General features: G+C 45.9%; 1 protein-coding gene across 4 annotated transcripts in view; it reads right to left on the reverse strand.

Moving 5' to 3' along the window:
* The window catches only part of LOC115654777 (prosaposin-like), a 35838-nt gene extending 30391 nt beyond the window's left edge, over positions 1–5447 (reverse strand). For 3 of the 4 annotated variants that reach the window (XM_030569544.1, XM_030569542.1, XM_030569540.1), the window contains exon 1: positions 5340–5444. In XM_030569544.1, coding sequence (XP_030425404.1) covers positions 5340–5376 — 37 coding nt within the window. In that variant the 5' untranslated portion in view covers positions 5377–5444. Of the gene's footprint in view, positions 1–5339 lie in introns of all 4 variants that reach the window. The other variant, XM_030569541.1, reaches the window with a different exon arrangement.
* Between the last annotated feature and the right edge of the window lie 18331 nt (positions 5448–23778).

Genomic DNA, 23778 nt, shown 5'->3' on the forward strand with positions numbered 1-23778 from the left:
AGCTTCCCCGCGGTTTGCTCTCTCGGTCCCGGAGCCACCCAGCAAACCGCAGGGAAGGAGACCTGCTTGCTCGGGGTTCCGGGACCGAGAGAGCAAACCGGGAACGCCGCGGTTTGCTCTCTCGGTCCCGGAGCCACCCAGCAAACCGCAGGGAAGGAGACCTGCTTGCTCAGGGTTCCGGGACCGAGAGAGCAAACCGGGAAAGGAGACCAGCTTCGCCGCGGTTTGCTCTCTCGGTCCCGGAGCCAGCCAGCAAACCGCAGGGAAGGAGACCTGCTTGCTCGGGGTTCCGGGACCGAGAGAGCAAACCGGGAAAGGAGACCAGCTTCGCCGCGGTTTGCTCTCTCGGTCCCGGAGCCAGCCAGCAAACCGCAGGGAAGGAGACCTGCTTGCTCGGGGTTCCGGGACCGAGAGAGCAAACCGGGAACGCTGCGGTTTGCTCTCTCGGTCCCGGAGCCAGCCAGCAAACCGCAGGGAAGGAGACCTGCTTGCTCGGGGTTCCGGGACCGAGAGAGCAAACCGGGAAAGGAAACCAGCTTCGCCGCGGTTTGCTCTCGGTCCCGGAACCCCGAGCAAGCAGGTCTCCTTCCCTGCGGTTTGCTGGCTGGCTCCGGGACCGAGAGAGCAAACCGCGGCGTTCCCGGTTTGCTCTCTCGGTCCCGGAACCCCGAGCAAGCAGGTCTCCTTCCCTGCGGTTTGCTGGCTGGCTCCGGGACCGAGAGAGCAAACCGCGGCGAAGCTGGTCTCCTTTCCCGGTTTGCTCTCTCGGTCCCGGAACCCCGAGCAAGCAGGTCTCCTTCCCTGCGGTTTGCTGGGTGGCTCCGGGACCGAGAGAGCAAACCGGGAAAGGAAACCAGCTTGATTACCAGAGGCTTCCTCCTTCCACGGAGGTCAAGAAAAGCGCTGGTAACTGTCTACATTGGATTACCAGCGCTGGATCACCAGCGCTGGATCCTCTACACCCGAGACAAAACGGGAGTACGGCCAGCGCTGCAAACAGGGAGTTGCAGCGCTGGTGGTGCCCTGCAGATGTGTACACCTTCAAAGTTGCAGCGCTGTAACTCCCTCACCAGCGCTGCAACTTTCTGATGTAGACAAGCCCCCAGATTCCCAGTTCTTCAGGGTTTGTCTTGACATACAGCACTTCAGCTGCACTGTAGCACTTCAATAAAGACAGTACTATGCAGACATAGTTAATCCACCTCCCTATGGGCTTGTCTGCTGCCTGTCGATCCAGTGGGTAATGTAATCGATCCAGCAGGGGTCGATTTATGGCATCTAGTTTAGATGTAATAAATTGCCTGCTGAGCACTCTCCCATCGACTCTAGTACTCCACCAGAGTGAGAGGCACAGGCGGAGTTGATGGGAGAGCATCAGCCACTGACTTACTACAATGAAGACACCGCTGTGAGTAGATCTAAATACATTGATTTCAGCTGTTATTCACATAGCTGAAGTTGTATAACTTAAATCAGTTCTCTCCCCCGGACCCTGCTTCCCCTCAGCATAGACCAGGCCTATGTCAACTAGAGAAGCTTTCCCTCAACATAGTGCTGACTACACCTGGGTTATGTCGGTATAACTACAGCAACTCCTCACTTAGCATCCTCCCGCTTAACATTGTTTCGAAGTTACATTGCTGCTACATTAGGGAACATGCTCTTTTAAAGTTGTGCAATACTCCCTTATAAGTCGTTTGGCTGACTTTACAAGGGAGCATTGCACAAGTTCCTCTTCCCCATCTCCTCCCCCCTCTAAGCGGTGGGGGAAGCACTGGGGGAAGACAGTGGTCCCCAACCTTTTCCAGGTGGCGGGCGCTGGATGACTAGTCACCAAGGACCATGACCGGTGGACAAGCATCTGCCGAAATGCCGCCAAGAAGCGGCAACCTCAAGAGGCATAGCTGCTGAAATGCCACCAAAAATCAGCAGCATTTCGGCAGCGTTGCCTCCTGGTAATATCGCTTTTGGGCAGCATTGCCTCTTGATGATGCCACTTTTTGGCAGCATTTTGATGGATGCTTGTCTGCCAGCCAGTACACGGGTGCACATAGATGCCCCAGCGGGGAAAACACCACCTCTCTCCAACCACTGGCTGCCCCTGCTCCTCCTTAGTCCTCCAGCCGGTGCTTGCAGGGCCACATTCTGAAAGGGGAATTAGAGCTGCAGACCAGGGCCCTGCAGCCCCTAAAGCCCCTGCGTTCCAGGTGGCTCTGCTGGGGGTGGAGGGGCAGCTCCCAGAACTGCAGCCATGGGGAAGGTGCCGCACTGCGCAGAGCCACATGCACATCCCCTACACCAAACAAGAGCTGCCCCAAGTAAGTGCTCTGCACCTCCTCCCTCCTCCCACACCCCCACCCTGAGCACCCTTCTGCACCCTGAGCCCCAGGAGTAAGCCAGGGCACCTCCCCACCACAGTACAGTACTGTACAGTATATAATGCCTTTTGTCTGCCCCCAAAAAATTTCCTTGGAACCTTAGCCCCTGCATTTACATTAAATCTTATGGGAAAATTGGATTCATTTAACATTGTTTCACTTGAAGTTGCATTTTTCAGGAACATAACTACAACGTTAAGTGAGGAGTTACTGTACATTGCTCAGGAGGGTGCATTTTTCACAGCCCTGAGCAACATAATTATACCAATATAGACTTGGCCTCGGTCTTCTGACTCTTTTCAGCTATAGGTCCACCTCATACTCCATTTACTGCATACCACCAAATTATACCTGCCAACCACATCCAAAAAACAGAGCAGAAAGGGATTGCTCAAGGATTGAGGAAGAAAAGCAGCAGCTGTCAGAGCTACACAACAAAAGACCAAAATGATTAGTGGGGCACTCAGTTTTAGCAAGTATATTTTAAAAGGCACCTGTATCTGAGAAGTATACTTACTTTGTAATATCCAACAGGATTTTTAAGACCTGCTTATTTCTACAGTCTCTTCTTTAAAATTAAGGTGGTGAATGCATGGGTACAAATAACAGCCTTAAGTTCTTACATTCATCAGCCACCACAGGGGAGAGGGATAGCTCAGTGGTTTGAACATTAGCCTGCTAAACATAGGGTTGTGAGTTCAATCCTTGAGGGGGCCATTTGGAGATTGGTCCTGCTTTGAGCAGGAGGTTGGACTAGATGATCTCCTGAGGTCCTGTCCAACTGTAATAATCTATTATTAAAGTGAGCTTCCAAACAATTCCTTTGAGACATGACAGACAAAGCTAGACTTTAATAGCTCATGAAGTCAAACTATGCTGCAACATTTTCAACAGTAAGGAAACTGATTTGAACCTGCATGATTCTTCCATAAAGAAATATAGTGACCATAGCAAGACTCATGTGAGCAAGCACAGACCAACAGTATTTATAGAATAAACAAGTCTAACAAAAGTCCTCTGTTGCGCTCAATTGTTTCAGGCAGAGGCAGCAGAACCAGGCAGAGCCCTGCCCCACACACACTCCCCCACCCCAGTTGAAGTATGAGAGGTGGATCTACACTTTGCCAGGCTATGAACAGTAGCAAACAGAGGCATCAGAGTTATTCACTGAGAGGAAAAAAAAACCTAAGCCACAGGGCAGACTAGAAACACCTCATCATCACCATCTGCAGCAAAGAGGCTGACAAGAGGAACAGAGTAATGGACACAGACATTAGCAGGCACCTGGGTTGGCAAGTGGAAGAACAAAGAAGGATTCTTTGCCTTTACAGTAAAAGAAGAGTTGGTAGGATTTCCAAACTTCAAGTATATCTGCCTTCAGCCAGTAGCATTGAATCCCTGATGAGATACAGTATCCTGCTATAAGTCTTAGCACAATCCCATTTTTCAGTAACTGGTGTGGAGGTTGGCCTCTCCTCATCTGCACTTTGTTCCCAGACAGTGCTCCTCTATTTAGAGAATTTGTTTTTGAATTAGGTATCAAGTTAATTTTTCAAGATCTGTGAGGTTTTTTGGATAGATTTAAGATAGGTCCTTTACAAAGTCATGTGATGAACGCTACACCGCAAGAAACCCCCTTAAATATTTTGTGTATTCCTTTCTTCATTTATCACCTTGTCTGTTAACTCCCCCAATATTTTGTTTTATTAATACAGACTGTGCAGGGGCACAAAACATTTAGTTATTTACTAAGTAAAATACTAAACCCATAGTAGCACTATAGAAGCACTGAATATCAAACTAAATTGCATCATGATGAGTACTGCAGTGTCATTAGTAAAGTAATAGTAAGGCTCCAGGCAAGATTTATTTTCTGCTGACTCTCCACCCACAACATTCTCTTGAAGGCTTTTTCCTTTTCCTTCAGGGTTTTGGCAGCCAACAGTGTTTTACAATGCTGTCATTTACAGCAAGAATCAGCATTATCTTCCGAAGAATGTGCCCTGATACAAAGAGTTTTTGTAGACAAAAAAATCCTTTGAACATTTAAGATACAAAGCTAAAGATTCTAGTGCTCGCTAGACATAAGGAGTTCAAGGTGTTATGATCATTTGGCAGGCTTGTTTTATTCCGGAAGTACTGAAAATCATAAATGTGTATTAATTTTATGAGTCAATACTGTTAGCATTCAACTGACATCTGAAAAATCAAAATTAGTAAGAATACACCAACCTATTGCCCTGGCCACCTATACAAAATAAGGAGTTGATTGTAAACAACACGAGCAAAGATATTATAAGAGTTACAACTATTTTCTTCAGACTGGGAGGGCTGCGATCAGTCGTTTAACACAACATCTAGCCCCCGGAGCTGCTGAGCTCAGGCCAATACTCACACAGTTAGATGGGTGATACTGATTGTGCCAGTCGCGGCTCTCACTCCACGGAAGGTCTGATTAGTTAGCGCCCATCTCTGGCGTTTACGCGGTCAAGACCCAGGCCGTATTTGCTGAGTCTGATGAAGCTCTGAGGACGGTATTTACCTAGTCTCTCTGTGTAGCACCGACTACACACGGCAGCCAAGAGACAGCGCAGACTTTGGCCTGGATCACCCACCTCCGAGCCCCTCTCCCGGCGGCGGGAAGGTTAACTCCCATGCCCACCTCAGCGGAGGGGAGGGGACCCCGCCCAGCGCTTTCGGGCACCAGGCCTGGGCGCTCTACCCAGCCCCCTATACAGACACACACACCGGCCCCACTGCCCCCGGGCAGCTCCCGCTGCTGGAGCCGCTGCCCGGCCTCCACCCTAGATCCAACCGCCCCGCTCCCTCCACCCGTATGGTCGAGCCCCGCCGACCCGGCCAGCCCGGGCACCAAGGGACGCGGGTTCGCCCCAGCCCGGAGTCTACCCGCAGCTGCTGCCGCCCCGTGAGCAGCGCGCGGCCCGGCCCGGCCCCGCTTACCAGCAGCCAACAGACACAGCAAAACCAGCAGCTGCATATCTGCGTCTCTGCAATGCGGAGCCGATCAGCTGATCGCAGCCTATATAAGGCCAGCCCGAGCCCCCATCACTGCGCATGCTCTGCCCAACCTGGGTGGGGCGGAAACCCCCTCCAGCCCACCAGTACGCATGCGCTCATCATTCCACAGCGGACCCCCCCCGCAGGCTTTTCATCATTGCGCATGCTCCTTTCCTCCGGGTCTTCTGACGCTCAATCATTTTGCCCTAAGGGCGACGGGGTGGGTTAGCGGAGAAGGCGCATGCGCAGGAGGGAGCGGTGTGGGGCGATTGTAAGGGGGGGATGATCAGACACCACGTGACGGGCAAGCCGCGGGCAGGGGCGTTGGCTCAGTCCGCACCGCCCCGTTATCGCTGTGCAGGGACGTGCCCGGGGGCGCCTGCAGGAGGTTGGCTGCGAGCGCCCGCCCCCGGACGGCTGCGGCGTGTTGCCGCCTAGCCCTGCAGCGAGCAACGGCCGCCGGCTGGAGCGAGCCGCGCAGGAGCGGTACCCCTGCCGCGTGACCCGGGCTTGCTCTGCCGCCCAAGGCCGTCACCCAACGGCCCTTGTGCCAGTCCTGCCCCGGGGAAGCAGGCCTGAAGAAGGACTGGAGTAGCTGGAAAACAGGCCTTGGTCCAGTACATGCTGTTCATCCCCAGCGTGGCTCTCCGGCCGTGTCTGCGCTGCGCTAAGCACCTCGCCCGTGCAGCTGACTCGGCTAAGGGGCTATTTAATTACAGTGTCAACATCAGGGCTCAAGCTGAGCCTGAACTCTGGGACCCTCCCTAAAGCTCAGTCACATCATCTACTCTGCAATTAAACAGCCCCATAAGCCCAGTCAACTGACAGAAACCAGCCCTGGTTTTAATTGCAAGGTTCAGAGGAAGTTTTCTACGTTTGACTACTACTACCCATCAGGACTTCTTTGTCAGGGTCACTGGACTTGATCATGCTTGACTATAGGTTTCAATGTGTACTAATATGGCTACCCTTGCTGGTATCTTAAGTTCCTCCAGAAATATACAACTATAAGCCTCTCTCTTCACTCCATGAAGAAAGAAAGAAACAAAGAGGAGAGGTTGTTTTGTTCCAGAAATGCACAAGACCAAGTAGTGAGCTGCTTATGAGAAAAGTAAATCAGAGATCAATTCTGGTTCTGAACATTTGGTTCTGAACAGTCAGAGGTCATGCTCATTCTTACCTCTTTCATGGGCTGGCTCCTTTGAAAGTTCTGCTTCCCTCTTGTCCTTAAAAATCTCAGCCTATTAGTCATCAGTTTCACTGTGTTAGTAGCATATAACTGCCATAAGAGTATAGGCAGGCAGACAATCTTGTAGAGGCTCTGAATATTAAACAGAACCCTTGAAAAACATAGCAGAATCCAAAATCATGTCAGCCCTCTTTTTTTTACCTCCATCCCCAAATACAGTGGCTTCAAAATAGAGGTTTAAAAAAAATGGGTTGTATATGTCTTCTCATTCTTGAGCCTGAGCTATGTTTTCAACCTTTACTCTGCAACTTTTTAAAACAAAACTAACCTGAGATTTAAACACATTGAGGGGGAGAGGGTTAAGAAGGAAAAAAAGACTACTTTCAATACAAAATAACCACTAAAGGTGGTAGTACTGTAGTTCCAGGGGAAGCCATTATGCAAGGCAGAAGGTCAACATGTTTACAGCAGTTCATGTTGCTGAGCAAGCAAGCAGGTGCTGTACCAGCTGATGCTTCGTCAGGCTGTCTGACTTCATTCTCAGATATGGGAGTTGCAGTTATTGGGCATGGAGGTCAAAACTGTGGATCATTGTTGCTAGCTCTAAGTCTTCTGGCCCAGTGTAAGTGAACGTGAGTGGGTTTAGGCCTCCACATTCAGGAGCCTGAGGCTATGAAATTACAATGAATAGGTAGATGCCTGAAGGAGTAGCTATGGAGGAGGCAAGTTTTTCAAACTGCTTCCCTTTCCCCACAAGTATCAATCCTTTCTTGTCTGGGTTCGATTTCAACCACATGCTCCTCAGCCAGGCACTGATCTTTTCTGTATGTTAGAATTAGAAAATGGTGTTATTTACATCTTTTATATCAGATATAGAGCTGTGTATTACCTGCACATTGCTGACAACTTGGCCTATTTAACCAATTTATGCAGGGGCTTCACATAGATTAGGGACAGCTGAGAGCCACAACCACCTGCAAGGGCAGTGGGATCATAGGATGGTGTCCTAAGCACTGCTGCATTCATTTTAGAAGTGGTCAAGGGGTGGTGGTTCTGCTTGACTAGTTCTTCCACTCCTAGGTTACTTGGTTTGATAGAGTTTGCTCCCACACAATTTGGGAATTTGATTGAATCCATTTGTGTGGGGTGAATCAGGGTGATGGTTCATGATCTGAGTAGGAGAGGGAGTAATTTGGGGGTTTTGTCCAATCCCAGAACCCAGTGGGGGGACTAGAGTCTTCTAAGGAAAAATCTAAAAAGGAGGAAAGATTAGCTAAGCTTTCAGGTAGCTGAAGCAAAGGCACTGATTTTCTTGGGAGACTTTACTGTCTAGACTATCAGCCATGTACATTTTATCATCATGGATACCATCTTAGATCCTCTTGGAAGCCTTTTGCATGGGGAGGTTTGTAGATTAATAGGATAGCTAGGTTAGTCTTATTTTGATTCACAGTATTAAATGGATGTGTTTGAAGGGTTTTGTTTTGCTAGAGCCTATCTTTTGAGCTCACATACTATAGAATACAAATTGTAAATGTTGGCAAAATCTGCAAGGATTTTCCTGCTCAAATCAGCTGAATTTTGCTGTGTTTTGCTCTGAAATTTCAGAGTAAGCAGTGTGAGTTTTAAGTATACAAAACTAAAACAAAAGGTATAAAGTAAAAAGCAACACAAGCACACATGTATGCCTAATGTCCTCAAACTAAAAGTTCTGCACTCTCACAAACTGTTCCATCTCTTCCTCCCCGACTCCATAGTATTTGAAGACACAAGGATCATTTCAAGATATGTCAGTTTGTTCAGATGAATTACCTCTGGTTCTGAACCACATTTATGGAAACCCCCAGCCCATACCACAATAATATACTGTTATCAGCTAATGAGCAGAGATAAAAGTATGTACCATGTCATTAAGCACCTCTGTTGAACACTCAAAAGAATATCTGGTAGTCAAGAACTTATTTTCAATAACTTTCCCTTCATATGAATAAAATATTATAATATTTGTCACCATTGCATTAGATTATTAGCTGGATATTCCTGATTCAAGGATAAGCAGAAAAATGGTTAACAATATTATTTAAGTTGTGATTTTAAAATACACTTCAAGAGTTAACCCTTGGGACAAACAAAAGTAAATTTCCCATTTATGTTTCATTTTGTCTGGATACAGTGCAGACCAGGGTGGATAAAAATACATTTTTTATTTAAATCTTATTTTGATTGTTACATTTTTTCTGTTGAAATGAAATCTGAATTTAGTCCAAAATATGTTAAAGCCCAAACTTCTTATACTCCTAACATTTAAGTACAAAAAAATATGCTGACTCCATGAGCCTCTATCAAAACCTTTGAGTTAAAGTTGGCTTTTCTATATAAAGATGTTTTCCCCATGATTCTAACTTTTGAGGTCAAGCTTTATAAATATGGCACAATAAATCAGCCTAAGTAATTTAGGAGAGTATCATTTTCAAGAGACGAAGGTGAGTAAGAACTTAAGCACCAGTCACCTGCACTTAGGCATATTTGAACATTTTCCCAGGATGACCTGAAATAATCAATTTAATTCACAATTACAGTTAAAGGAACTGTGGGATTAATAAAACAATTGTAAATGTGAAACATGTTTTGATAAGAAGTTTGTGTCCAAAACATTTAAGGTTGTTTTGTTTAACAAAAATATATTTTATATGGTGGTGCGTAATTAAATTCCAGTTACTATCCTAATGCAGATTGACAGTAATTCATGAGCAAAATGTTATCTATTTAAGCAATATATCATTCACCATTTTCTAACTTTCTAAAAGTGTACAATTAAGAATCTGAAAATATTAAGCTATATAATTGCTTAGATAAATGTATATAGTTATAGTGTACCTCCTACATATAAAAAAGATAGGTACAAAATCTAATATAAAGGCTCTATTTGTTAATCAACATGTTTTAATATTTGTATCAACCAATGAGAAAGCACCTTTACTTAGAAAATAGGGTAAATTAATATGGAAAAGTTGATTCAAAATCAATTTAAATTGAGGCTTTCCACTTGCTGATTTAAAATCAATCCACCCTGAAGCAGACTCACAAAGTCAACACTACATATGTTTGCATTGTGAAAGTTCTCTTCAGCTAGTGTCTATTCTAATCAAGGAAATCCTTGCAGGGATATCAGTTGCAGAAATAGGTGGCTGCCTTGCTTGTCTTTGCAAGATATAGCAAGTCCACAAAGCAACTCTGGTTTTGACAAAAACATTTTGCTGTGTCCACATACAACTCCTCTTACAATTGTTAAAGAATGAAGAAGCACATTATCTTCCATTGTGTTCACCTGTTGCTGGAAACAGACATCAGGAATTCAATAGGTGTTGCAGTAGAGCAGGAGCTTTTAGATGCTTTCTGCAATGTGAGTTAGATCTCACTGAACATGTGCAATCACATACTTGTAAATTCTTGTCTACAAAGGGGCAAAACCATTGCAGATTGCATGGGGTTTAGCCGGACTAAACAAAAGACCTCAACTTTGGCATTACAGCCCTCTAGCAGCCAATGCTTCTAAAAGGCAGACAGCTGATGTGTGTGGACACAATGTGGTATACAGATGTTGCTGATTAAAATACCTTGAACGTGCAATTTGTTACAAAGCCATTTTCCCCAGCTAATACAGAACAGGGAAGAAAAAGAGGTTTGGGGGAAGAATTTGAAGGAAGACCGTGCTTGGAACACAGGAAGTAGCAGGCAACCTGAGAAATGGTACAAAACCAACAGTATGGTAAGCTTATGTGGTGTTTACTATACTTGCTGCTTTTGGAATCTAAGAATATTTTGTTCCCCATTGTACATCAGGACAGAGCTACCCAGTGCTGTTCCACAGTTTCATAATCCAAGGTCAACAATAAGAAGGACATAACTAATGATAGTGAAGATGACTTTGAACTGTGCCAATCTGAGCAAATTTCTTCCCCTCCTGCATTCCTTTTAAAAAAAAAAAAAAAAGTCAGCAGGAGAGATCTGTGCTGTTGTCCTTCTCTATCTTGCAGCTATTCTGGACTTGCTTTATTTTTTATTTATTTTAAAATAAAATAAAACCAGAACTGTCTTCCAAAGCCTAGCAATGTCCCTTTATCACCCTTACAGGAATATTAACAATCATTAGGTTCCATGATATAAGTTGCCTCATCTGTTACCTAAAATCACAAACATGTATCCAGCCAGCCTTACAAACAACACACACACCGATCAAAAGTATGTTCTTCAGACATTCTCCAACTTGGAACTACTTGTGCTTTAGTTTCTTTAATTATGTTGATTGGTCAGATGATGCTTCATGAAAGTGACTATATGGTTTGACTCAACACACACAGGTTTTGGAGCAGATATCTAGATAATTACTCTGGCCATGTCTACATCTAAAATTTTGCAGCGCTGGTTGTTACAGCTGTATTAGTACAGCTGTATAGGGCCAGCGCTGCAGAGTGGCCACACTTACAGCAACCAGCGCTGCAAGTGGTGTTAGATGTGGCCACACTGCAGCGCTGTTGGGCGGCTTCAAGGGGGGTTCCGGGACGAGAGAGCAAACCGGGAAAGGAAACCAGCTTCGCCGCGGTTTGCTCTCTCGGTCCCGGAGCCACCCAGCAAACCGCAGGGAAGGAGACCTGCTTGCTCGGGGTTCCGGGACCGAGAGAGCAAACCGGGAATGCCGCGGTTTGCTCTCTCGGTCCCGGAGCCACCCAGCAAACCGCAGGGAAGGAGACCTGCTTGCTCGGGGTTCCGGGACCGAGAGAGCAAACCGGGAACGCCGCGGTTTGCTCTCTCGGTCCCGGAGCCACCCAGCAAACCGCAGGGAAGGAGACCTGCTTGCTCGGGGTTCCGGGACCGAGAGAGCAAACCGGGAACGCCGCGGTTTGCTCTCTCGGTCCCGGAGCCACCCAGCAAACCGCAGGGAAGGAGACCTGCTTGCTCGGGGTTCCGGGACCGAGAGAGCAAACCGCGGCGAAGCTGGTTTCCTTTCCCGGTTTGCTCTCTCGGTCCCGGAACCCCGAGCAAGCAGGTCTCCTTCCCTGCGGTTTGCTGGGTGGCTCCGGGACCGAGAGAGCAAACCGCGGCGTTCCCGGTTTGCTCTCTCGGTCCCGGAACCCCGAGCAAGCAGGTCTCCTTCCCTGCGGTTTGCTGGGTGGCTCCGGGACCGAGAGAGCAAACCGGGAAAGGAAACCAGCTTGATTACCAGAGGCTTCCTCCTTCCACGGAGGTCAAGAAAAGCGCTGGTAACTGTCTACATTGGATTACCAGCGCTGGATCACCAGCGCTGGATCCTCTACACCCGAGACAAAACGGGAGTACGGCCAGCGCTGCAAACAGGGAGTTGCAGCGCTGGTGGTGCCCTGCAGATGTGTACACCTTCAAAGTTGCAGCGCTGTAACTCCCTCACCAGCGCTGCAACTTTCTGATGTAGACAAGCCCTCTGTACCCATCACTGAAGTATGGTACATGAGCCCTTACCAATTTATCAAACTAGCCATACAGTGATTTCCTGTGTCACTGCTACAGCAAAGGACAGCCTGAGGCCTTGTCCTCGCAGGGACAAGTTCAGCAACCCACTTCTGAAGCATCAGTTACCCTCTTGAGCCACAAAGAGTTCTCCCCCTCCTGGCCTCTCTTTCACATCCCTCAAATGTAAGGGCATGCTTTGATCTCTCTGACTTGAGGACAGACTTTCAGATGGTGGGACGCTGTCCACACGACATTTCCTCTTCCAAATAAGCAGCAAAATAACACTCTCAACTAGTCTTTAGAGAGGAGGTGCAAGTGCAACACCTCACAGGCTCAAAAGCCTTGCAGCAAAACAGGAAGAACCCTTGTTTTGATCCAAAGCTCTTTTTCCAGCTGTAGGCTGCTGGATGAGTGTCAAGGGAGTCCCCAGTTTGGAACACGACTCATTCTCATGGGATGAATTCAGCAGCACAGCTTCTAACATAATTTCCTACCTAGACTGACAGGTCCAATACGAGAGATCCCAGCTGGCATGAGAAAATAAAGAGAGTATGCTCTGTGCTGAGTCTTCACGTGCTGCCTAGGGCACACAAATTGTCTTTGCTGCCTCCTCAAACTCCTCCTGGTGATCTCATATATTTGCATATGCAGCATGCATGACACAGCAATTTGGAAACCCTGGGAACCCATCCAAGGACCCTTGCAGCCTCAGATTTTGCAGGCTGCCTGAACAAGCTCTATGCTGTAAGCACTTTAAAAAGCACCTTCACTTAATGCAATGGAGACTGGCTTCTTTAACGCTAACAACTAAGTGTTCTGTGGTGACTGCATTGAGCCAGTGGGGGAGAGCATGAAAGAACTGCAAAACTAGAAGCTGATGCCTCAGAAGCATTTGAAGCTTTTTCTAAGAAGGAAAGTATGATTTCCCCGTTTTACAGGTGGGGAAACAGAGATAAGATGAAGGGGCTTACCCACTCTCATGTATCTAGTCAATGGGAGAGCCTGTAACAGAATGGAGGCCTCAGCTCCGGGCCAAATGCCCTGTCCACTGGAGCACACTGCTTCCCAATTAACATTATGCACAAACAAGAAATAAAGATTTAACAACTGGAAAGGTCACCATTAATGCAGAACCATTCTAGTACTGAACTTTCAAACATGAGTTAACAATATCAAAGCAAAGATGCCAAACTAGCAATATTTTCATCTCCAGTGACTTTAGATTTGACAACTGATGTCAGAATAGTTGAGTTTTACATGTTACCTAGAGGGTAATAATAGTGTAAGCAAAGCACTGGGTGAATCCTATTCCAGCTCAAAACATTTGCTGGATAAGCAAGAGGAAGATAGCCTGGAACCAATACACCCTTGACAGGTTCAGGAGCATGTAGTACAAAGTTTTCCCTTTTTTGAATCCTGCATTTTAGCAACCAGATTGTGTTTGCCAGGAAAAGAATTCTTGAGAACAAGCCTCAATAAGTGGCTCTTAACCAATCCTTAAAGATGATCTGCAAAGGAAAAAAAAAATGTTTCTGCTTGTCATTGCCTATTTGTGATCTATAAAGACAACTGCATTTTTTTCATTACAAGTTTAGATTTGTTTATCCTGGGAGATCTTATGGATGACTGGACAGGTGGTGGTACTGTCAGGGCTGGTGCAAGGATGTTTCACACCCTAGGTGAAACTTCCACCTTGCACCCTCCCACCCCCTGCGCCCCTACCCTGAGGTGCCCCCCTCGCCTCAGCTCATCTCTGCTCTGCGCATGAACACGCCCTGGCTGCTTCACTTCTCCCGCCTCCCAGGCTTGTGGCACCTAAGCTGCTTGGCGCTGCAAGCCTGGGATGTGGGAGAAGTGAAGCAGCCACAGCGTGCACAGGGAGGAGGCGGGGCAGGGGTGAGCTGGGGCGGAGAGTTCCCCTGCGTGCTGCTCTCCCCTCCTTACTTGCTGCAGGCAGCCCTCCCCGAGCTCCTCGGCCCAGCTCCCTCCGCCTAAATGCCGGTGGCGACCGGGGTGGCCGAAGATCCAGCCGCTGCGGTTGCTGCCGAAGAAAATGGTGCCCCCCAAATTCCAGCGCCCTAGGTGACTGCCTAGGTCGCCTAAATGATTGCACTGACCCTGGTACTGTGACATCACAGTGCCAAAGAGGTGAAGCCTAAGCAATTGAGGGAAGGGATTTTTATTAATACTGATTATCCTTAGTTTTGTTCATACAATTGGAAGAAAAATTCTTTTCCCTGAAGGAGTCAGCACTCCCATCTCTTCAGTCAGGAGTTAAGGTAACTCCCAGTACATACTGAGTGCTAGGCTACACTAGCAACGCTAAAGCGTTGCTGCGGCAGTGCTTTAACGTGCCCTGTGTGGTTGCGGTGCAGCACGGGGCAAGAGCTCTCCCAACGTTCTAAAAAAACCCACCTCAACGAGGGGCGTTGCTCCCGGCGCTGCAGCCCTGTTTACACTGGTGCTTTACAGCGCTACAACTCGCTGCGCTCAGGAGGGTGGTTTTTTCACACCTCTGAGCCAGAAAGTTGCAGCGCTGTTAATTGCCAGGGGAGACAAGCCCTTAGTCATCCAAGTCCTCTGTCAAGTCTTCCCCTTTATCATTCTTGAAATTCCTAAGGTGAAATATAAGCAGAAAAAATAACCTTAAAACCCACCAGCTTTCAGGCCTTCACAGTAGATCATTTAAAAAGCAGAAGATGGCACGGGCCTAATTTTCCTCATTGCAAGCAACTTTTAAAGCAGTCAGCACTGTTAGATTGAAGCTCAGTCTGAATTTCTGGAGTGGCCAACATACAATGGAACAGCACTGCTGCATTCCAGGCTCCTACAAACAGCTGATTTTCAGTACATGCCTCTATTACAGCCATATTATCTCTGTAGACACGGTGTAATTTGGGCTAGGTCTACACTTAAAATGCCACAGTGGCACAGTTCCTTTAAATGTAGGCATTACCTCTTGTGACATGAGGTGTTCATCACTGGAGTTAATTCACCTCTCGAAGAAGCAGTACCTAGGTCAAAAGAAGAATTCTTCCATCAACCTAGCACTGTCTACACTGGGGGGTCAGGTCAGTTTAGCTACATCTCTCAGCAGTGTGGATTTTTTCACATCCTTAAGAGAGGTTGCTATGCTGATGTAACTTTTAAATGTAGATAAGCCCTTGGTTTAAGCTATCTCAGTGTCTTTTGTATCCAAGATGGGCTCCAAGAACAGAAGCACCACAGCCATGTCAGCTGAAACTGTATATAAAATCTATTTTTTTTTTAAAAGGTCATTTTTTTTCAAATGGCTGTTTTTGCAGTCTAGCAAGGCTCCTTCACTTTCAAAAGGAGCTGTCTGCTAGTTACATATCTGCTTAGCCTGGTCTTTCATCATTATTTGCTGAGGGTTCAATAGCAAGATAACAATAGCAAGAAGTACTGTATTACTTAATCAATATCTCAGGACATGGAGTACATTAAAGGGCCCTTAATGTATACCACAGCTGTGTTTTGAGGCACAGGGCCAAAACTGAATGAGCTTGTAACCGCCCCAGAAAGGTATTAATGGAGTATTAACATGTACCCCAGAGAACACTGTGGCTAACAGAACATGTGTCTTTTGTATTTAAAAAGAAGTTTTACAAATGAAATTAAAAAGAGAGTCAGTCCTGCAGTCTTTCCTATTAATTCCCATGGGAATTTCAAGAGAGTAAAGCCTGCACGATCTGACCAAGTTGTGGAGGGGGGGTATATGTACTTCTTTCTCTACACTGTTCTGATCTTGGGGCGGGGGAGGGGGCAGGGCGGGAATTCATAGCTGAAAGGCAGCAAGAAACAAACAAAAAGAGAAATTAAAAGCCTTTTCTGTGGCATGTGTTTGTTTTGCTGGAAACCTAGTGGAAAGTTCTCTATGCAGGAGAACTTAATTCTTCCTGAAGGCCTTGTTGTCATTCGTTGGATGAGTAGGGCTGCAAGGTTCTCTCTTCAGAGCTAATTAATAATGCTCCTGGATCAGTGCTGAGCAATTTATCTGAGGCACTCCCAACCTCCAGGGGATTTGTCCAATAATGTATTTCACCTTGAATGAAATCAGTTTTAAAAACCAGTTGCTTTATCTGCACAGCTTTATCTACCCAGTGGATGAGAGACTGAGGGCTGGTCTACACTACAGGGGGAAATCGATCTTAGATACGCAACTTCAGCTATGTGACTAACGTAGCTGAAGTCAAATATCTAAAGATCGGATTACTCAGCTGTCCTGACCACGTGGGATCGATGTCTGCGGCTCCCCCTGTCGATTCCGCAACTCCATTGGGGTTGGTGAAGTTCCAGAATAGATATAAGCGTGCTCGGGGATCGATATATCGCGTCTAGATGAGACGCAATATATCGATCCCCGAGCAATCGATTTTAACCCGCCGATACGGCGGGTAGTCTAGACATGGCCTGAATCTTGGATTTTTGTGTGACAGAGCAGAGGATTAACCACAATCACCAGCCCAATATTCTCCACCCCTTTGTTGCTCCTCCTTCTTGTAAAAGTGCATCAGACATCCAAGGTTTTTATTATTCTTTTATTCTTACTGCTGCTGTCACTTTTTACAGCCCTCCTCTGGCACTGCCCTCATTTACAGCTTTTGACAATGTATCAGCTGCCACAGCACTGTTTTGCACTATCAGTACTGCTAACCCCAGCCTTCAAAAATTGAGAGTCAGACACAGCCTCCTACCTCAATTAAAAATATATTTTAGGTTTTTATTTTCCTTCTGGTGTGTGAGTCTTTCGGGGTTACATTGTCGCAAGTGTCTCAAAGCTTGACCATTTAGGCTAGAAACTCACTTTTTAAAATAATGAGAATGAAGTTACGTTTAGAAAAGACTTTCACCTGACTCCAGGTACTGAGGCTTTACCAAAAAATACCATGACAAATATTGGAAGATTTACAATAAAAATCAAAAAGAGTTGGCAACACTGCTGGAAAAAGCTACGATCAGTATTGTCTTTACCAAGACTGTATAAAGGACAGAAGCTAACACTGCTCTCCCTTCATCCATTTGATTTGCCACCCCAGCACAAACCTTTGCTTTCTGCTTCCCCATGGGTAAAAAATTCTGCTATGAAAAGGATGATCCAAACCTAGGGTGACCAGATGTCCTGATTTCACAGGGACAGTCCAGATACTGTATTTGGGGCTCTCTCTTATATCGGTGCCTATTACCCCCTACCCCCATCCCTATTTTTCACACTTGCTATCCAAACCAGGTGACCTGACAGAGCCTAATTCCTACATCTGTACTAACACTTTTGTTAGTAGAACTTATGCTGCTCGGGGGGGGAGGGGGAACCCTGAGTGACATAGTTTTGCCAGCATAAGTGGTAGTGGGCACAGTGTTATGTCAGTAGGAGAGCTTCTTCTGCCGACATAGCTACTGTGACTCCTTGGGGGTGGTTTAATTATGCCCGCAGGAGAGCTCTCTCCCGTCTGCGTAGAGTGCCTACATGGGAGACCTTTTAGCAACACACCTGCATCGGTACAGCTGTGCTGCTGTACAGTCTCTTGGTTTTATTTTGAAGGCTATGTCTATACTAAACAACTCCCCTGTATCCCTAAAACAAAAGAGCAAAAACACAAAACAAGTATAGACAATTGAGCTGGTTTTCAGGGATAGGACAAGTTAATCATGTGAGCTGAGATTTTAAAAATAAGAGGTCCCAATGAAGGAGTGGGAGGTCAAACAAATTCCTTTTTGGCTCCTAGACTGTTGTGAAATCTGCAGTCAATTAGGTCAGGGTTAAGCAAAGATGTAAGCAGAAGTTACTCTGAAAAGCAATGCCACGCCATCCAACCATACTCAAACATTGTAAATCAAAGACTTTGATCCAGATAACAATGTCCACTGGAGCCTATGAGAATAAATTGATTTCTAATGACCAAAACTCTGACATGAGTCAGAAAGAAGCAAAGCTACGTGAGTAAAATGGAAGAACTGATGAGTCTATATACTCACCGCAAACTTTAACATATTTTCTCGCTGATAATTATTTCACTGTGTCACATGACAGAACACACACTGCCATGATCTATGCCTCAAGGATCTGAGAAGTCAAGCTCAGCATTTCTGTAGGAAAGTCTAAAAATACAGATTTGTCAGAAGCCAAGATTGTCACAACTGAATCTGGCCTTTTAGGCCAGAGAACTCAACCCCCAAATTCTTCTGGAATTGGGATAGAGCTCAAATAAGTCTATCTGCTTTCACCTTCAAGGAAATCCATTTTAAAAACAAGTAGCACCACAAAACATTGGGGGGTTTTCCCTCTAAATTGGCAACACAGAAACACGCCATCAGGTTGGTTTTCAATTTTCAATTCTGCAGTGCAAACACAAAGTTAAAATCAGGAAGAAAGTTGCTCGGTTGCACCACAAATAAGGAAGCCAGACAGACAGTTATAATTCAATACCCTTCTGTTTGCATTTCATATGAGAATGTCTAAAAATACAGCAACGGAACGTGCAATAGCAGGAAAGTCATATACATCCTGCAAGCCAAGTCCTTAGTATGTAGATTTAAAATTTAACCAATGTTGGCATTCAGCTGGCAGAATTCAAAGGGGTCTTTTTTCATTTAGTCTGACAGTGACCCAAGAGAGGTACCTGGTACCTTCTTATATTAAAACCATCAGACTTGATACTGACTCAGTATAGATTCATGCCAGCAATGCAAGTGTTATGGCTGATGAGATGAGACAATACTATCCTAAGATCTTCTTTTCAATAGTTGTAGTAACTTTCCTAAAAGATGTTCTGTGAAGAGATAAAGGATGGAAAAACTGTCCCAAAAAGTGAATGTGTGCAGAGAATATTTATGGTTAAGTTATATAAATACAAATAAAAATCAGATCTGAGAAAACTCATCATTCACCATTAGTTTATACCTAATATTTACTGAGTATTAACCACCAGGAAAGATTATCAGAAAGGAAACCTGAAAGCTCTATTTGTCCATCCCTGATATAGGGGCAGAGAAGTGTAGAGAGTCAAACTGCCAGCTACAGACACCATGCTCCCACCCCAACAAAGCCTTTTGCATGATAAAGTCCTAAAAGAGAAACAGATAAACACAAGAAGTTGCCACTTGAAGAATCACAAATATCAATCATAGCAATAAACACCACATTTTTCTATCTGATAATCTAGATGCATCAAGCCAAAGGTACTGTTAATGCAACTATAGCGAGATAAAAATGGCTCAGTATTTCAAAAAAGTGGAAAACAGAGCACCCTCCGTCATTGACCTCTGTTTCTTGCACTGAATCCACTCTGTAAATCTCCCCCCAGTCGGTACCTTGTATTGTCCAGGGGCAAATGCTTGCGCGCTCTCTCTCTCTCCATATGCTTGATTAGATAAGGTGAGCAGAGTCTTGATCCCCTGTCATTACCAAATCTGCAGATGTGGGTTAATGAGCGATTTAGGGAAACACTTTTCCATAGAAACAAATGTTATTGGGCTTAGCCTCTCCTATTTAGTGGGCACCCTCAAACTGCAAGTGTATTCTTCCCTGATTTGGTTCTCCTGACACTGTATTGCAGTCAGAAAGTTCCTTGGAATATTTCACCAGTTTTAAATGCATCAGATTCTACAGACATTTATAGATTCCCCTCCCCCTACTCCATTTTATTTATTTTGTGTTTGTGATTAATGTTCATAAAGACAGTAAAAAGTAAATTTACAGCTTGTATACATCTCTAATAAAATTATAGTTTTACAACTTGTCAAAGCTGCAAGACCAGACAATACTACATACCCATAACATATTAGGGTGAGGATAACCAATAGGGAGAGGAGGAGGGGTTAGGTGGAATAGAAGTCTGGTATTGTTTGAGCCACCTCAACATTTTGTATCCAAGTGTATCTAGAAATGGGGACTAAATTTCTCCTAATAGCTCTCTAAGGCAATAAGCTAGCCTTTCGTTGGCTGCTAACTCAACAGACAGGTCTGAATACCACTTCTCTATTCCAGGGGTAAACCAACCCTTCCCCCCGCACCACTTAGTGATCTTTTAAAAAAAAAAAAAAAAAAAAAAAAAAAAGCTTCCCTCACCACCACTTAGTGATCATTGCAGCCCTCGAAAACCAAAGTCTTTGCCGCAGAGTTAAACTCAGTTTAGGAAGTAAATAACCTAGAATATAATTTCTGGCTGATGTTTGGCTGCTGAGGCTGAACACATTTAATTCTTGTGCCCACCTATTTCCACTACTGCCTGACCATTGGCCAGTCTCATAGCATACATATCAGGGTACCTTTTTCTTTGTTGCAAGACCAACAAACTTCAGAGGATAAAGCCTAGCTTTTGTGCAATCTCTGTGGCATCCAATGCATTTTGAATACAATCTTTTGGTGTATCAAGCAGAGCCTGAGATTTTTTAACATTACAGAATATACCCTGCCACTGGGATTCTATTAGGGATAGTGATGAACTCCAAACTAATGGTACTCTTCTTCATTAGCAAAGTATACATAATGGACATAGGCCTGCAGAGTTTATAAAGTATTTCTAAGGTGACCAATAGTTCCGGGACCTCTGGCATTCCTAGGGAATCCAGACTAAACTGATATGTTAGCTTAGCAATGTCTTAGGGCTTGTCTACATCAGAAAGTTGCAGCGCTGGTGAGGGAGTTACAGCGCTGCAACTTAGGAGGTGTACACATCTGCAGGGCACCACCAGCGCTGCAACTCCCTGTTTGCAGCGCTGGCCGTACTCCCGTTTTGTCTCGGGTGTAGAGGATCCAGCGCTGGTAATCAAGTATAGACACTTACCAGCGCTTTTCTTGACCTCCGTGGAATAAGCAGGTATCCCAGCATACCTGAGGAAGCCTCTGGTAATCAAGCTGGTCTCCTTCCCCGGCTTGCTCTCGCGTTCCCCGAACCCCGAGCAAGCAGGTCTCCTTCCCTGCGGTTTGCAGGGTGGTTCGGGGAACGCGAGAGCAAACCGCGGCGAAGCTGGTCTCCTTTCCCGGTTTGCTCTCTCGTTCCCCGAACCCCCGAGCAAGCAGGTCTCCTTCCCTGCGGTTTGCAGGGTGGTTCGGGGAACGCGAGAGCAAACTGCGGCAAAGCTGGTCTCCTTTCCCGGTTTGCTCTCTCGTTCCCCGAACCCCCGAGCAAGCAGGTCTCCTTCCCTGCGGTTTGCAGGGTGGTTCGGGGAACGCGAGAGCAAACCGCGGCGAAGCTGGTCTCCTTTCCCGGTTTGCTCTCTCGTTCCCCGAACCCCCGAGCAAGCAGGTCTCCTTCCCTGCGGTTTGCAGGGTGGTTCGGGGAATGCGAGAGCAAACCGCGGCGAAGCTGGTCTCCTTTCCCGGTTTGCTCTCTCGTTCCCCGAACCCCCGAGCAAGCAAGTCTCCTTCCCTGTGGTTTGCAGGGTGGTTCGGGGAACGCGAGAGCAAACCGCAGCGAAGCTGGTCTCCTTTCCCGGTTTGCTCTCGCGTTCCCCGAACCCCCCTTGAAGCCGCCCAACAGCGCTGCAGTGTGGCCACATCTAACACCACTTGCAGCGCTGGTTGCTGTAAGTGTGGCCACTCTGCAGCGCTGGCCCTATACAGCTGTACTAATACAGCTGTAACAACCAGCGCTGCAAAATTTTAGATGTAGACATGGCCTTAGTTGTTAAGTACAGCTACTCTGCTCAGGATGGCTGGTCATAACATTGCTTTGCTGTTAGAAAAGGGACCAAGTTCTCCCAAATTACAGATTTGTTCCCAATTTGCAAGTCTGGGTTGCCCCAAATAGGTGCTTGTGCATGACAATAAGGATGGAATTGGTACCTTTTAGCTAGGATAACCCAGACTCTTTATACAGCAAGGTCAGGGATTGGACACCAGAGCTTCCAAGCTCCTTGCCAGGGAGCAGAAAGCCTGGCAGTCCTGGAAACCCTGGGAGGCCCAATTGGAGCTGGGTTGCCCCCAATTCTAAGAGACTGCCTCAGCTGCCCCTGGGGAGTTGCGGACAGCCAGCCATTCCATTTTGGTTGGGGGGTGCAGGTTCAAACTGGAACAATGAAAAAATGTGGAGTTTCTTTTCTGTGAGAAATTTGTTTCAGTTTTCTTGCCTGCAGGCCACCTCCCCTGTCCCAAGGCAAGAACCTTGGCCCAGCATTGCCTGACATAATGCTTTAATGGCATTGTCTTTTAAGTATTGGGTTATCTAAAGCCAGTGCCTGCCTTCCAACACTGGAGTGTTGCAAACCTAAGAACCTTGCTGCAACATTTGGGTCCTGCAGTGCTTGCTTCCTTGTCTGCAGGGCTTTGGACATAATGTGCTAGAGACAACTGCACTCATAGTTTATGACTTTGACTTGAAGATAGTAGCCATGTGCCTCATTAGGACTATATGAGTTGTATGACTGAAATAGACACCATGTTTTAGGCACCCTTCTGCCCCATATGAGGAATGGAGCATAACAGAAAAGCAAGAAAGAATATCCTTATTTACTGTGTATTGCTGAACTGTTCTCCTGGCAGCCAGCCCAACTCCCATTAAAGAAAATAGAAAAACTTCCACTGTTGGTAACGACAACTGGAGCAGGTCTCTGGTCACACACAACTCCACTGAGGAGATCTTCTGAATCAAAAGATATTTGTGTATTTGACAAACTGAGGGCACATGCAGTCAGTATATCAAAAAAAATCTTGGTTCTTCTAGCTTTGCCCACTGACCCAGATGGCATCGAGGGACATTTTATCCAGACTGATTTATCCTAACCTTTACAAATACAGTTCTTCATATTTTCTGTGTTAAAAGACTACAGCTGGGAAAGGTCACAGAGAAAAAGCAAATTGTGTAAGAGGCACTGACTTTGCCCTTCTGTTCTTGCATAGTTTCTGATTTTTCTTCTCAGATTTTTCTTCTCAGCTGTGGTTTGAGGAATGTGTATTGTGAAAGAAGAAAAAGTGGTGCAGTGACTTCTTTATTTTCCTGCAGCAGCCTTAAAGAAGCAGAAATGAAAACGGAACAGAAACTCTATTGCTGAGTTATTTCAAGAGCGTACACGTGAGTGTGTACAGCTAGGAGACAATTTGTAAGGTTCATTAGAGACACAGTTAATGTTGATCACACATATTGAACCTATCCTACCATAGAATGTATATTAAAAAAAAAACCAAACACCCTTACCCTGCCCCTGCCCCACCCCTTCTCTGAGACTTCCACCCCCACTTACCCCAGCCCCTCTCCCTCCGTCACTCTCTCCCCGACCCTCACTGACTTTCACCGGGCCTGGGACAGGGGGTTGGGATGCAGGAGGGGGTGAGGGCTCTAGTTGAGGGTGCAGTCTCTCACCTTTCTTTCTTTTTATGAATTAAACCTTTCGATTTTAGATACTAAAGGACTGGCATCAGCATGATTTTTGGGTAAGATCTAAGTCAGTCGGCAACCTTTCAGAAGCCGTGTGCCGAGTCTTCGTTTATTCACTCTAATTTAAGGTTTCGCGTGCCGGTAATACATTTTAATGTTTTTAGAAGGCTCTTTCTATAAGTCTAAAATATATAACTAAACTATTGTTGTATGTAAAGTAAATAAGGTTTAAAATGTTTTAAGAAGCTTCATTTAAAATTAAATTAAAATGCAGAGCCCCCCAGACCGGTGGTCAGGACCCGGGCAGTGTGAGTGCCACTGACAATCAGCTTGCGTGCCGCCTTTGGCACACGTGCTATAGGTTGCCTACCCA

Source organism: Gopherus evgoodei, chromosome 7, assembly GCF_007399415.2.
Source record: "Gopherus evgoodei ecotype Sinaloan lineage chromosome 7, rGopEvg1_v1.p, whole genome shotgun sequence".
Taxonomy (NCBI): domain Eukaryota; kingdom Metazoa; phylum Chordata; order Testudines; family Testudinidae; genus Gopherus; species Gopherus evgoodei.